This window comes from Stenella coeruleoalba (assembly GCF_951394435.1).
Source record: "Stenella coeruleoalba genome assembly, chromosome: 10".
In the NCBI taxonomy this organism is placed as follows: domain Eukaryota; kingdom Metazoa; phylum Chordata; class Mammalia; order Artiodactyla; family Delphinidae; genus Stenella; species Stenella coeruleoalba.
In genome coordinates, this window is record NC_137156.1 from 101,381,205 (window position 1) to 101,396,788 (window position 15,584).

The window sequence follows — 15,584 nt, forward strand, 5'->3', positions numbered from 1 at the left end:
GTGTGAAGATTTGCTCAGAGAAGCCTCCTCCCCCACACAATCCTCTCATGCTACTCTTTTTTTTCTTCAGTGCTTATTTCCACCTACATTATATTGTTTCTTTGTTCTGCTTTTATTGTTTTAATAAATTTATTTATTTTATTTATTTATCTTTTGGCTGTGTTGGGTCTTCGTTGCTGTGCGCGGATTTCTCTAATTGCAAAGAGTGGGGGCTGCTCTTCATTGAGGTGCGCAGGCTTCACACTGCGGTGGCTTCTCTTGTTGTGGAGCACGGGCTCTAGGTACGTGGGCTTCAGTAGTTGTGGCGCTCAGGCTCAGTAGTTGTGGCTTGCGGGCTCTAGAGCGCAGGCTCAGTAGTTGTGGTGCACGGGCTTAGTTGCTCCGCGGCATGTGGGATCTTCCCGGAACAGGGATCGAACCCGTGTCCCCGGCATTGGCCACCACTGCGCCACCAGGGAAGCCCTGTTCTGCTTATTGTCTTTGTCTCCTAGTGGAATATAAGGGCTACAAGTTTTATTCCTTGCTGGCGCATAAGAGCTGCTCAGCATCTCTTCAGTGAATGAATGACTGCTGGGGTATGACCGAACGCATGGGGTCTGGGCATAAATGGTACTGGGTTATCACTGTTGTTGTCCTCATTATTTTTTCTCTCGTTGCCTCTGCTGCCCAAGCCTCAGGCAGAGAAGAGGCTCCGGGCAGCTCCAGGAGTATGGTGACTTCACTCTGACTCCAGGTGTTCCTTATGTCATCCCTAACCTCTTGCTGTCTCTCCTGGTTCCCAGGACACATGTGACACCTCAGCCCAGAGGCTCGCCTGTCCCCAGGGAAGGGTCTGGCGCTTAATAGCCTCACTGTGGCTGACTGCCTCCCAGATGGAACCCAGCTGAATCACTGAATCACAGGGAGGTGATTTTTGAATGAGGACCTAAAGGGAAGAGGGAGGGAGGGAGCTGTGCAGACAGCAGGAGTGGAGGGTAGGGATGGGGTGTGTTCCAGGCAGAGGGCACAGCAGGTGCAAAGGCCCTGTGGTTGAAAAACAGGGTTGGGGGGGGAGGCCAGTGTGAAGGGAGTGGCAAGAGATGAGGCCAGAGGTCACGGGGGACCAATCACATGGGTACCCTGTAGGCCTTTTGAGGAATTTGGGTTTCATCTAGTGTCCTGGGAGCCATGGGAGGGTATAAGCAGGGGAAAGATGAGATCTGATTTCTGACTGCCATGAGGAGTGTGGGTTAGGGAAGGTGGGGGTGGAGGCAGGGAGATCTTTGAGGAGGCTGCTGTTGCTCTCCAGGAGAGTGAAGCTGACGGCTGGACACCGGTGAGGGAGGGAACTGTGGGGTCCCAGGGAGTGTTCAATTGTTCCAGCAGTGCGGGTAGAGAAGTTAGCCAGGGCCAGAGGAGTCAGGGAGGGCTTCCTGGGGGAGGTGACCCATGAATAGGCCGGCAGAGTCTAGAGGATTTAGGAAGGTGGAGAGGAGGCCTTCCAAGGAGGTGGCTGTGCAGTAAACGAAGGAGAAAAGCAGAAGGACGCGGTTTATGTAGGGGACAGACAGTAGAGGCTGAGATCCAGGGGCACAGGAGGTGAGCCCAGATAAGCACAGTGGTCAGACTTCAGGAGGGTGCCTTGTCCATTCATTCATTCACTCATTCATTCATTCAAATGAGGTCCTTTGGGAACCACAGAAGCTTATCCAAAGGGAGAGAAGAGTGATGATCATTTCATAGATTACCGGTGGTGAACTGACCCTCAGAGAGGACCAACTCCCTAATTTTACAGTGGGGGAAATGGCCCAGAGCAGACAGGAACTTGTCCCAGGTCACACAGTGGCCATGTGACTGCCTCTCTCGCCCAAAGCCCTGGGAAGAGGAGTTTGGTGGGACTGAGGGCAAGGTTGGAGGGGTCAGGGGCTGTGGAAAGGAACTTTTGGGAGATTATAGTCTGCTTGGCAAGAAACCAATAACTCATGCTGTCCCTTTGGACATGGCCTGGGGTCCCACGATGCCATCCTCTACCCTGTCCCCACCCTAAATCTGATGACTTGCAGCTTGGGTTCACTCACCACCGTGGCTTCTGTGTCTGTAACTCTGACACTGTCTGCTGCTGTTCCAGGGGCCTGTGGTCAAGTCCCAGTGTGGTGTGGTCCCATGATAAGTGCTCTGTGGCTCTGGACCCACCATCCTGGAGCTCCGTGAGGCTAACATTCTGGGGCTCCAGGGTTTCAATCTAGTGTGCCTTCATGGACGATTATCCAGTCTCCTGTGGTTGTGTGGCTTTGTGTCCCCATCCTTGGGAGCTCTGTGCCCTCGTGGGCTATCACCCAGTTTCCTACTGGCCTGGGCTCTGATTCCCACACTGTGGTGGCTTGTTTGAATGGCCAGCATCCCAAGACTTAGTCTAGATCGCTGACACTGCCGCCCTGAGGACAAGTGGACAGATAGAGGCCATCCTGCAGCTGGGCCAGTCTCTCTGAGGGGAGCCCAGAGGGCTCCCTTGGGACACATTCTCCCTTTCTTTATCTGGGGCCCCCGGCAGGGCCACCTCTGGGTGCTGGAGCATGTGGGTGCTGCCTGCAGGGGTTGGGGCGGGGTAACAGGCATTGGTATTTCTGGCCCCACTTGTGCCGCTGTCTTAGTTCATTCCGACTGCTGTTAACAAAATACCTGGACTGGGTAGCTTATGAACACCAGAAGTGTATTTCTCACAGTTCTAGAGGCTGGAGGTCCAAGATCAAGGCACCATTGTGGTCAGGTTCTGGTGAGGGCCCACTTCCATAGCTGGCGCCGTCTTGCTGTGTCCTCACGCAGGGGGAGCGATAAGGGACCTCTCTGGGGTCTCTTTTATAAGAGCACTAATCCCATTCATGACAGTCATCTCCTGAAGGCCCCACCTCCTGATAAGAATCTGGGGGGACACAAGCATTCAGTCTGTAGCTGCCACTAACGAGCTATGCAGCCTTGGGCCTCCTCCTTTTCCTGTGCTTGACGTTGGGGATTTGGGGTGAAATGCACAGCAGGACGGGGACTGTGCCGGTGATGAGGTGGGTGGGTACAAGCCCCTGTGCTTGTACCCAGCAGTGTTGTGAGGGCTCCTGGTCTTCTATGTGCCCGGCTGGGGGATACAGGCCTGCAGGCCACCCCAGGAAGGGTGATGCTCAGACATGGCTCCCTCCGGGGGCCTCCCACTGGCTCCCCCAGGCTGTGGTGTTGTCCACCCTGCAGCCTTGTGTCCACTTAAGGAAAACGGGCAGACCCAGGCGAGCTTTCCGAACCTCCCGAAATGCCGGGTGATAGCCCCACGATGGCCGAGGGGAGGTGGAGCTGAGGGTCACACGGCTGGTCAGAGCCCTGGACGGCCCGGCCCTGGTCTGCCTCTAAGCGCAGGCCCCGGAGCTGCCCGCCTGCAGGGATGGCCACATGGTAGAAAACAAGGTAGGAAGGGCACAGAGGCTGGAAGCTCTCCCAGGCCCTGGTGTGAGCTGTGCCCCTGATCCTCATTTTCCCACATTTGCTGTATTTAATCACACGCACCCACACACTCTCACAGGGACCACAACAGAGGCATCTGTGTTTGGAAGGAACAGCGGAGTGGGTGTGAGGGTGGGCCTGGAGCCTAGCTGTGGGCTTCAGGCTCAGAGCCATGCACCCCTGGCCCTCCGCCCTGCTCCACGTGCCTAGGTCTATACCAGGTACATGGGATTAATCATAGCCCCACGTCATGGGGTTATGGGGCGGGGGTTGCTGTATGCAAAAGCTGGGGAGTGTCTACCGCAGAGGAAAACTCAAACTTTAGTTATTTTTATCCCAATTTTTCAGACAAGGAAACTGTAGTATGAGAGCAAACGCCTGGCATGTAATAATAAGGCAGGTCCCTTTCACAGAGCCCTGGCCAGCCCCAGACCTGCGTTATTTCGTGAAGCTGTTACAACCATGGGATGCTTGGGCGATGTCATACCCACTTCACGGATGAGGGAAGTGCAGGATTTGAACCCAGTGCTGTTGGACTCTAAACCTCCCTGCTCCAGGCCGTCCCCTCCTGGGGACTCAGTGGGCAAGAGGTCTGGGGGTCAGAGTGGGGAAGGCGTGGGTGCAGGCGTGCCTAGTGGGGAGCCCCTGTGGCACATGGGCCCTACTATAATTGCAGCATTTCCGTCACCTCCACCCAAGGGCCCCACGACTTAATCTGCATACTCCGTGTGCCTGCCCAGGCGTTTGCTCCTAATTATTGCGCAGTGAAGGCAGTGCCAGGACTATTAGCAGGCATATGCCCCCTGTTTCCTGGCAGGTGGCCCTGTGGGTGCACCTGTCGGACAGCCATCCTGGCCCACTTGGAAAATGCTTGGTGGCATTTTGTTTCTGGCTCAGGAAAGTTTCAGAACCATCAGACGGACAAGCTGCTCGCCTGGTGGCCTTTGAGCCTCCCATGGGGCTGCTTCTGCTCAGAACGGCTCTGATGAGGGTGGACGGCAGGGGATGGGCAGAGAGGGTAGTAGGCTGGGTTGTGTTGGAAATCCCTCCTCTGCCACTTGGAAGCTGTGTGATGCTGGAGCAGTCACTTTCCCTATCTGAAAACCCGTGCCCTGACTTTGTTACAGGGTGGCAATGAGACAGCGATTCTCCATCCTGGCACCCGAAATGTCTCTGATTCAGCCATAGTTGTTTTAAGCTCCCCAGGTGATATCACTTGTCATAAGGTGAGGCTTGATGCCTTCGGAGCCCTGAACTCTGTGCCGGGCACCTTATAGGTGCTCAGTAAAGGCTGTTTCCCTCTTGGCAACGCATGCCCAGCCCTTACCAGCTTGCAGGACATTTTCACCTCGTTTGTCTCCACAGAGCAGCTTAATGATTGTCTGAGTTCTTAATCATCCTCCTCATTATACTGATGGGGAAACTGAGGCCCAGAGTGGGGAAGCAACCACGCGAGAGTAGGGGGAGAGCTGGCCTCTGAGCCAGGCCTTTTGGACCCCAGAGCTCACACTCCTAAGACTGTTTCCCATTCTGCAAATGTTTAACCCTGGCAGACAAAGGCTTTTTGACTTTCAAAAGATACCAGATTCCACCCGTCTCTTTACTTCCTCTGTCCCCACCTGGGGCCAGGGACCCTTGGCCCTCCCCCAACGTGTGCAGGGACCCCCTCCCTGCCCTCCCTACCTACACCCTCGCCACCTGGTGTCCCTTCTCCCTCCAGCAGCTAGAGGATGCTGTTAAATCACAGGTCAGGCCACATCCCTCCTCTGCTCGGTGCACTACAGTGGCTCCTGCCTTCCCCAGAGGAAAAGCCAGAGTCCTTAGGAGGCCCAGCTTTACACCCCCTCTACCCCCCGGTGCACCCCCTCCTCCTTGGTTACTGCAGGCTGTCTCTGGCCCCTCCCTGCTGGAGAGCCCCCCATGATCCCCTCCTTTTCAGCCTTTCTTCAAATGCCCCCCACTTAGTGAGGCCTTTTAGGACCCCCCTATTTCTTTTTATTTTATATTTCAATGTTTCATTTACTTCTAAATGGCACATGTAACCCAGGAATACCCCTGAGGCATTTTAAGGGCAAATCGTGAACTTTTTTCTTTCATCTGTATCTCCAACAGATAAAGACTTTTTTTTATATATAATTAAAATAACAGCATCAACCCAACAGAATTCACCATATTTTTTAATCTTGCCTCCTATTCAGTCCTTGTGCAGTTTCCCCTGTTGTCTCCCAAAATGTCTTTTCACACTTGGTTTTGTCAAATCAGGATCCAGCCAAGGTCCTAGAACTGCATTTGGTTGATCGGTCTCTCAAATCTCTCTTAATCTATAACAGTGCCTTCTCCCTCTTTTTTTCTTTTTTTCCACTCTAATTATTTGTTGGCAAAACCCGTCATTTCTCCTGTGGAATGGCCTCACGGTGTCATTAATACATTCTTCTGTCCCCTGTACTTTCTGTCCACTAGGATTTGGATCTAGAGCTGGATTTAATTCAGGTCCGATTTTGCAGGCAAGGCTATGTCACAGGTGGTGCTCTGGGCTTCCTTCCACATCCTATCAAGACGCACATGTGCCACAATGTTCCACTTTTGGTGATGCTAAGATCAGTCCAGGGGTTCAAGTGCTGTCTGCCTGGTCCCTGTGTCATATAGTTCTGTTCAACATTCCATTGATGTCCAATGCTGGATCCTTTATTTCATTAGGATTTCCATTCTGTTATTTCTTCTGCACCTATTTGCAGTCGTTCTTCTATAAAGAATGACTTTCCCTTATTAGGTTCCCCTAAAATACTGTTCATACAGGATGACAGGATAAATGCTTCATTCTTTACCTGCATTTTCTGCTTATAGAATACTCAGTTGGTGCCTGGACTACCTCCAAAGGAACCAAGGAGGTTTTTCTTTCTTTTGAGAATTTTGAACACATGGATTTTTACAGTTTTGCAGTCATTATTCTTTCTGATGCTCAACTTGGCCCACATGTGGCCAGTGGGAGCCCTTCAAGCTGGCTTCTGTGTCCTTTCAATCCTCCCCGTCAGCCTTCAAGCATGTCCTTACTTTATGGGAACACAAGTTGTGCCAGGCTCGTCTTGTACGTTCCCTGCACCAGTCCTGTAATCAGCCTCTTCTCGGAGGAGCCCTGGGGACCCTTTTAGTGGGAAAAGGTATTTAGAGACCAGTCTGGGTTCTGAGGAGACCACCCCCTTTAGAATTGGCAACATCTCCCTCTGTGCTCAGATACCCCTCACTCCGCTCCATTTATTTCTAGCATATTTCACCTTCTAACATCCTGTGACATTTACTTGATTCTTACATTGGTCATCTACTCTCTGTCTTCCTACTAGAATATCAGCACTGTGAAGGCTTGGTTCTGTTTGTGGCTGTACCTTCCAGCCTGGCATACAGAAGGCACTTAATAAAACATTTGTTGAGGGGCTTCCCTGGTGGTGCAGTGGTTAGGAATCCACCTGCTAATGCAGGGGACATGGGTTCGAGCCCTGGTCCAGGAAGATCCCACATGCCGCAGAGCAACTAAGACCATGCGCCACAACTACTGAAGCCCGCGGCCCTAGAGCCTGTGCAACAAGAGAAGCCCCCACAGTGAGGAGCCTGCACACCACAACAAAGAGCAGCCCCCGCTCGACGCAGCTAGAGAAACCTGCGGGCAGCAACGAAGACCCAACGCAGCCAAAAATAAATAAAGTAATTTTTTAAAAAACCAACCAAGCAAAAAAACCATTTGTTGAAAGAGTGAATGGATGGATGGATGGATGGCCATTGTCCTCTCCCTCCCGAAGCCTGGAGAAGTGGTTAAGAGAGGTCTGCCCCACCCCCTCTCCTCCACCTGTAGAGCCTGGGGCCTCTGTCTTACTCAGATCAGCAGAGCTGGGCGGCAGAAATGTCACACCACTTGGCCCCTGGGGAAGAAAGGGCCAGGCTGAGAAGATGAAAGATATGTCTGATGAGATGCAAATTTGTTTCAGGAAGCAGGTGGGGGTGGCAACAACCCGTGGCCTCTGGGGCTTTGTGAGGCTGAGGCAGGGATGGAAAAGCAGAATCCAGGGTGGAGCCCGGCCTGGATCCCTCTGTGATTGGTTTCCTTCTCTTAGCCCATCTCCTGGGCTCTGTCACCTCATTTTGGAGGGAAGTCAGTTGGCCCTGTGTTTGAATCCTGACCTGGCTGCCTCAGTGGCTGTGTGACCTTAGGTGATGGGAGGAACATCTCCGGGCCTTGGGGCAGAGGAAGTGAGACTCACAGGGAGGGTGAACCCAGGGAAGACCATGGACTATAGCCCATGAGGCCAGAGAACAGCAGAGACTTGCTTGGGGCTACCCTGTAGCCCAGGGCTGGCTGGGACCTGGACTCAGGCCTCCTGGCTCCCTGCCTGGGCTGATCTGCTCTTTCATCCCTGGTCTCATCTCCTTGACGGGGTCGTGTGCTCTCCCACACTCTCCCTGAAGCCACCATTTCTGCAGAAGGAGTCCTGTGAAAATCTGGGGACCATGGAGTGGAGCACCTGGCAGCTGCAGCTCAGATAACAGGCAAGCTCTCGACGGCTGGAAACCAGAATCCCCAATCTCCCTTCTCAAGTCCTGACAATCAGGACTCCTGTGCCAGCAAGGAACCCCTCATCCAGCTGTGGCCTCCTTCAACTCAAGTCCGGGGTTTGGGACCACCACTAAAGGCAGAGTTTGAGGAGCATATCAGTCTATGTTCTGTTTGCTTGTTCGTTCATTCATTCATTCATTCTGCATTTGCTGAGCCCCTGTTCTGCACTGGAACCTGAGATGAGGAAGACTCTTTGGGGGTCCACGTTACCAAAACCCCAACCCAACTGGCTTAAGCAAAGAAGGGAATTTATTGGCTACAGTAACAGAAAAGGGATATTACTGACATCAGGCACGGTGGGCTCCAGGTGCTGAGGTGACCTCATCATCAGGATGTGATCATTCTCACCACCCCGCTTCTGTTTTGGTGTCACAGTGGCCACTAGCAGCTCCAGCATGACGCCACTTCCCTGCACCCCGCAGTGGACAGGATTCCCCTTCCCAGGCGTTTGGTTGAGTCCCGGGATCGTCTCTCACTGGGTTGACTTGGGTTGTGTGCTTGTCCCATCACCGTGGCCGGGCTGGGAGTGTGCTGGTTTGCAGGCTCTGGGTCAAGGGCCCTCCCGGAGCTGGGGGGCTGAGCTCCACCCAGCCTGAGTGCAGGGGAGGAGCAGCTCCCCCAGGAAAGTGGGATGATGCTGCCAGAAGAAGAGGGAACAGGAGGCAGAAAGAGCAGGGGTCCGTGCAGGTGCCAGTTCTCGGAGAGCTCATGGTCTAGAGGAGAAGCTGGACTGCGCGTGGGGAGATGAGGTGAGCGCTGAGCACCTACTGTATACAGATGCTCCAATATGTAAAATCATCACGCAGTGCAGATTCTTGTCCCCAGGGTGCAGATGGGGAAACTTCCTGAGCTGGGAGCTCTTAGAGGACAGGGACCACGTCCTCCCCGCTCTGCTCCTTGGGTAGCACCTGACACCGTGCCAGGGAGCTTCTTGGTAAGACCTGGGTCTTCTGGCACCCAGGGAGCCACCTCCCAAATCAGTTCTGAGTGGCTGGACTTGAGTGACTTCTGAGTGGATCCTGTGCCCCTTTAGATGGAGACAACCCACGGCACTTTGAACTTGGGATGAGTTGGGAAACACGTCAACTGAAGCTCAGTGGGGCACACTGAGTCAGGATTCAAACTCAGGCCTGCCCATCCTCGAAGGCTTGTGTTCTCTGATTTCTCCCCTCACTCTGCACAGCTCTCTTGGAGATTTGCTGTTCAGCGAGACGCCGGGCCTCCCTTCCCTCGGGAGGGCTTGCAGTGGAGTGGGTAGGTTTGGGATGGGGGTGGCCCACACCCTGTCTCGTGTCTCCGGAAGGAGCTGTGTGATCTCTCTCCGGTGCCCGCTTCCATCTTTCTGGGCTGCCCCCTAGTGGCCTCTGCCACCCTCGCCGTAAGGATGAAGGGACAGAATTCCTCACTGGAGTCAGTAGAAAGGACCCAGGAATGCTGGCCTCACTGAGTCGCCCCAGCAGGGCTTTCCCAAGCCCGACCTCTGCCAGCAAGAGTCTCCCGATGCATATGACTGGAATCCACGCCGGGGAGGCCCTCTGAGCCTAGGACCTGCTCTCTTTGTTAAAACAGGTTGATCTGCAAACTTCAGGGCGGCATTATGATGTGACAGAACCAAATGGAGACTCCTGGGTGGACTCAGAAGGACTGGGAGATCAGTGAGGAGGGAATCAGTGTCTCACTGTGTAATTCATTTCTAGTAACTGCTGGATCTGTTTACTTGAAATTGCCCTGCACTCCATCCATAGTGGGGAGCCTGCACCTTGGTGAACACGGGGCCAAGGCCTGGAGGTGGGATTATTGCAGAGTGACAGGGATTGGCAGGAAGTCTGCGTGCGGGAGAAACCTCCGACTTTCTGAATGGAGGCCCAGCTGCTGGTTCAAGCACGAACTCTGATTTGTGTGGTGCTGTGATTCCCGAGAGGGTATCTGGCCCTCCCCGTGAAGGTGTTCTGTGGCCTGATCCATTGTTGGGGCCTCAGTGGTTTGGAGAAAGGACAAGGAAGCATGAGCTGCCCTGGTGGGGAGGGACCAGAGCCTAGCATCCAGTCCACCTCTGCCACGCACCTGCTCCGTGACCCTGAGCCCCCTGCCGCCCCTGTGTGTCTCGGAGTGTAATGCTGCTTGTCCTGCCCACCTCAGGGGCTAGGCGGGGGGGTGGGGGGTAGGGGGGGATCAGAAAGGAGGCTAGCTGTGTGTGAGGCAGGAAGGGACGCCAGATACATTTATTGAGCACTTGCTGGATGCCTGGAGCACTCATAGGTATCCATCGACTCCACCCACCCAGCCACTTGGGTGGGGATTCTCTCATTATCCTGTTTTACAAACCGGGGTAAGTGTGGCAATTGGTGTTGAAGCGGGAGGGCCTCGGCCTCAGCATTCTACACTGATGGCCCCTGAGATGCCTGTGCTGACCTCAGGGGACCCTGTCCTTGTCTGCAGTGGCTTCCAGGCTTGGAGGGGGTCAATCTCAACCTAGTATGAAAAGCATTACTGAGACCCAGCAGGCGAGGACTCCAGCAGGCAGAGATGTCTGAAGGCTGAGCAAGCCTCCCTTTGCAGAGAAATTCGAGGCGTCAAGCCGGAGAGGAGGAGCATTCCTGGGGGAGGGCCTGCAGTGCAAAGGCCTGGGGGCATCGAACAGCCCAGCCTAGGGAGGAGGGAGGGGGATTGGCAGATTTTTGGCAAAAGAAGGGGTGGGCGAGGCGAGCACTCTGGGAGGAAGAGGACCAGGTGGAGGCTTACCACCGGGTCTGGTACAGCCGGGAGCCAGGAACCGCACTCCCCAGGCCGGGGCTGTGGGGGAGGAAGGGCCCTACTGATGCCACCGCTGCTGGCTCCGGGGAGGATTATCTATTTTAGCAACTGGGGAGGGCGGAGCAGGGAGTGCCCAGCCTCTGCCAGTAGCGCAGGCAGCTCCGAGGAACGCGGCGCAGCACCGGGCGGCTCAGGCAGCCGGGCCCTGGGCCCCAAGGGCAGGCAGCGTGATGCTGGCTGTGTCACTCAAGTGGCGGCTGGGCGTGGTGAGGCGGCGGCCCAAAGGTACGGGCCCCGGGGACTGGGGCTGGACCCGGGTCTGGATGGAGGGCGGTGGCCGAGGGGCCTTGGAGAGTCCCGGCTTCCCCTCCCCACCCTGTTACCCCTTGCTCCGCCTCGACCCTATCTGCCTGTGTGCCGCTGGGTTCTGGGTCTCTGTCCCTGAATCTGTGCGTGTGACTCCTTTCTCTGCCCTGGCCGTTTGCCCATGTCTCCATCTCTTTGTCTGTCTGAGTCTCTCTAACTCCGTCTCTTCATCTTTCCCTCCACCTCTGTCTCTTTCTGTCTCTCTTTGTCTGGTTCCCTCTCTCCTCCCTCCACCTCTCTGCCTCTGAGCCGACCTCTCTGCTCCTTGTCTTCTCTCCTGCTCTCTCTTGCTCTTTTTGTCCCTGTCTGTGTCCTCTCCTGCTCTCTCTGTGACTGTCTCCCTTGCTCTCTACTTTTCTTTGCCACCGTCTCCTTCATCGCCCCCTCACATGGCATGTCCCTGGCGGCCTTTCCTTTTCTCCTGATTCAGGGCATGGGGCTGTCCGGGTGGAGCTAGTGTGTGTGTGTGTGTGTGTGTGTGTGTGTGTGTGTGTGTAGGGCGAGGTGGGGAGCTGGGGCAGGGGGCCGTGGGCAAATGCAGGACTTGGACCTGGGTGCCTGAGCCCCAGAAGGGGGCTCCTGAAGGAGGCGAGGCTGTGGTGGGAGTCGGGGGAGGGAGGAGTGTCTAGAGCAGGGAGTCCAGGCCCTGTGACCCCAGGTCTCAGCTGTGGCCTCCCTGTGTTGTGGTCTCATCTGCAGCATGGGGTGGCAGGTGATGGTGGATTCGCAGCCTCTATGCTTCAGGCCTCAGAACTAAGAATAATTGTACTGTTCATAAGAACAAGAGTAACTGACATTAATTCAGTGCTACTGTGTGCCAGACGTTCTGCTAACTCACTGATTCCTCACAACAGCCCTGCAAGGTTGGCCCTGTCCTTATCCTGAATGTACATGGGGGAAACTGAGGCACAGAGAGGTTAAGTAACTTGCCCATGGCCACACAGCTGACATCCAGGGGTTTTCTCAAGCCAATTCTTATAACTGCCATGAGCATTTTCTAGACACTGAGGGACCTACATGGGGGGAAGTGCTGCTTCAGGAGCGGTCAAGAGGTAGCAGGGTCTGTGGGATGACAAAGGGCTCTAGACCCTGCACTGGCCACGGACAACTGGTGGTCTGACATCCCAGAGGTCCCTGGAAGCCCCTTCCCTGGGGACAGAGTAGCATTAAGAACAGTATTTCCCTTGGGGCTTCCCAGGGACCCCTGTGCTGGGACTGTCCCCAAGGGAGAATTCCCCTCAGCCATCAAGACTGTTATCCTCCTGTTCAGGTCCACAGCCCCAGAGAACCCAGTGGAATCCTCCCATGCTGGAGGGGTAGACAGATACATGCAGGGATAGTCTGACCTGCTTCTGATTTGAGTGTTCCCCAGGATATGGAGAACAGCCAACTACATGCCATGAATCAGGTTCTGGGTCTTGGAGATTCAGGAAGTGCCTGTATTTTCCCCGACAGACCTGGATTCAAATCGTGCCCCTGGCTCTTTCTTCCTGTGTGGCTCACTCAGAACCTCAGTTTCCTCATTGGTAAAATGTACCCAAGACAAGCCACCCTCCCAAGATTGCAGTGATGGTTAGGAAAGATTGGGGGAGGGACTGGCACACAGTAGACTCCTGGTAATCTTGATTTTCATCTTCCCATCGGCAGCTGAGCTTCCTCTTCCCCCTCAACCCTCCGCCCCCACCCCACAAACACACGGACCCCAGGCTGCTTGTGTCTGGGACCAGCAAGCCTCTAACAGGAAAGAAACAAAGAAAGCAGAAGGGAGCACGGCCTGACTGTGAGGGCACACTGTGTGCTGGTGGCTGCCAGGTACCATGGCATCTCCACTCCTTCAGGGGGGCTCGAAGGGAAGCACAGGGACCTTGTTCGCCCGTATAGTGAGCCTGCACATCCATTTAAAATGGGATTTATCGGGACTTCCCTGCTGGTCCAGTGGTTAAGACTCTGTGCGTCCATTGCAGGGGGCACAGGTTCAGTTCCTGGTCGGGGAACTAAGATCCTGCATGCTGCACAGCGGCCAAAAAAATGAAAAAATAAATAAATAAAATGGGAATTCTCAGGGGAGAGGGATTCAAGAGGCTGGGGGAAGGGGAGGTGTTTCTTCTTCTTTGCCAAAGTATTTTTTTTAATGCGTGAGGACACGTCTTCCCACTTCCAGCCCATATTTTTTAATAGACAAACCTTCCTGTTTTCCATCTTTTCTGGGTAAGACCCCCAAGTTCCTCACCCTGTGACTGCTTAAGTGGGGGGTCCCTGGGCCCCATAGCTATCTGCAACCTCTCCCGTGTCCCCCAGACTGGGATTTGAGGCTTTGCTTAAATTGAGGAGCAGTGCTTCCTGCCCGGGGCTGGAACTGGAGAAAGGGGTGCAGACCGGCTGGCCTGCCAATTTCTGCCACAGCCCAAGAGGCCGAGGGAGCCCCTGCTGTGTGCACACGGCAGTGGGAGCACTTCTACCGTGCTGGACACTCAGTGTCTACCCCTTGCCCACTTCAGTCCTGACAGTGGCCTTTTTTTCCACATCTGGACAGTAGGGAAGCAGAGGCTTGAGGAGGGGAGGGGCCTGCAGAGCTGGACCGACTCTAACACCCAAGTGCTGCACCCCTGAGCCAGGCTTGGGCCTCTGGAGGCATGAAATGGTTACATTCAATTCAAAGAGTGAGAGATTTAATTTGATGCGTGCTGATGTGCCAAGGCAGGATACACAGGTCCTGGAGCCAGTGGCCAAGTGTAAGTCCCAGCTGTGCCACCAGGGCAAGTGCCTTCACCTCTCTGGATCTCTGGTTTCCCATCTGTGAAATGGGATTAATACTGAGTGGCTGCGAGGACCACTGAGATGATACTTTCAAAGTGCTAGGTGTCAGAGCACCAGAAGGGGACCACCTGCAGTTCCTAACCCAAAGGGCCCAGACCCGGGGAGAAACGACTTGTAGATGATGTCAGGGCATCAGGGAGGTGGGCGGACAGAGTCCCATTGGCGCCTGGAGAAGGAAGCAATGATTTTGCTTGCAAGAGGTCAGGGGAAGCTCCCAGAGCAGGGTCTTTAAGGATGAGTAGGAGTTTTCCAGGCAGCTAAGGGAGGAAGAGAGCTTTTAGGCAAAGGGAACAGCTTGTACCAATGCCTGGAGATTTAAAAGAGCTGCCTTAGAGAAGCGGTCAGCTGACTTTGGCCACATGAAGGGTTTGGCACAGAAGGGAACCAGGGCAGAGGAGGTGGGAGACTGTGGAGCTTGCACTTTGTCCTGGGGGCAGTGGGAGCCATGGAAGGCCTGTGAGCAGCAGGGAGTGGAGGACAGTTCTGAGTGTTAGAATGGGCTCTGGCTGCTGTGCTGACCACAGGCAGGGATACGGGGAGAGACTGGGCTGGAGTCCAGGTGAGAGGTGAGGAGCTGGGGCTCAGTCGATGTTTGTTGAGGCAGGAGAATACCCTGTGCCATCCACTCATTTAAAGGATTCCTACTGAGCACCTGTTACGTGTCAGGTACTGTTCTAGACCGTGAGGGTACAACAGGGAACAAGATGGACAAAAATCCCTGCCCTCATGGAGCTGACCTTCTAGGAGGAGTGACAGCCAAGGGACAAGACGAATAAGGGTAATATATTTCCCTTATTTGGTAGTGACACATGCTGTGAAGAAAGATGAGGCAGGGAGAGGGCATGGGGTGTGTGAGTAGTGGGGTACAGTTTCAAATGGGGTGTTGAGGGAAAGCCACACTGAGAAGGTGACATTAGTGCAAAGCCCTGACGGAGGTGGGAGAGGGAGGCAGGTGGCTATCCAGGGGAAGAATGCGGCTGGCAGAGGCTACAGCCAGTGCAAAGGCCCTGGGACGGTGGACGTGTTGGGTGTCCCCAGGCCGGCAAGGCTGGAGCAGGATGGGTGAGGGGCCTCTGGTCTGGCCCCTGTGCTTCTGGAGGAGCCACGGGCAGTCTAGGGATGACGAGCTTTTTTTTTTTCTTTTTTAATTAATTAATTTATTTTTGGCTGCGTTGTGTCCTCGTTGCTGCGCGCGGGCTTTCTCTAGTTGCGGCGAGCGGGGGCTGCTCTTTGTTGCGGTGTGCGGGCTTCTCATTGTGGTGGCTTCTTTTGCTGTGGAGCACGGGCTCTAGGCGTGCAGGCTTCAGTAGTTGTGGCACACGGGCTCAGTAGCTGTGGCGCACGGGCTTAGTTGCTCCGCGGCATGTGAGATCTTCCCGGACCAGGGATCAAACCCGTGTCCCCTGCATTGGCAGACGGATTCTTAACCACTGCACCACCAGGGAAGCCCAGTGATGAGGTTATTCAGGATAGTAATCCCCCCGCCGGCTGAGTGCGGCCTCCTGCGCGGGCCCTCCCAAGCTTTCTCCTTCTGCCCCCACTCTGTGGCGCACCTCTGTGATGAATTATTCACTCCTTCCTT

The 15,584-nt window shown here is 54.7% G+C and overlaps 1 protein-coding gene across 2 annotated transcripts in view; it reads left to right on the forward strand.

Moving 5' to 3' along the window:
• The window catches only part of GRIP2 (glutamate receptor interacting protein 2), a gene marked incomplete at its 5' end in the record, with an annotated part of 129,195 nt that overhangs the window by 28,596 nt on the left and 85,015 nt on the right, over positions 1 to 15,584 (forward strand). The window contains one exon of one of the 2 annotated variants that reach the window (XM_079933158.1): positions 11,050 to 11,104. The exons of the other annotated variant lie outside the window; for it this stretch is intronic. Coding sequence (XP_079789284.1) covers positions 11,050 to 11,104 — 55 coding nt within the window. Of the gene's footprint in view, positions 1 to 11,049; positions 11,105 to 15,584 lie in introns of those variants that run through there. 2 annotated transcript variants of the gene reach the window in all.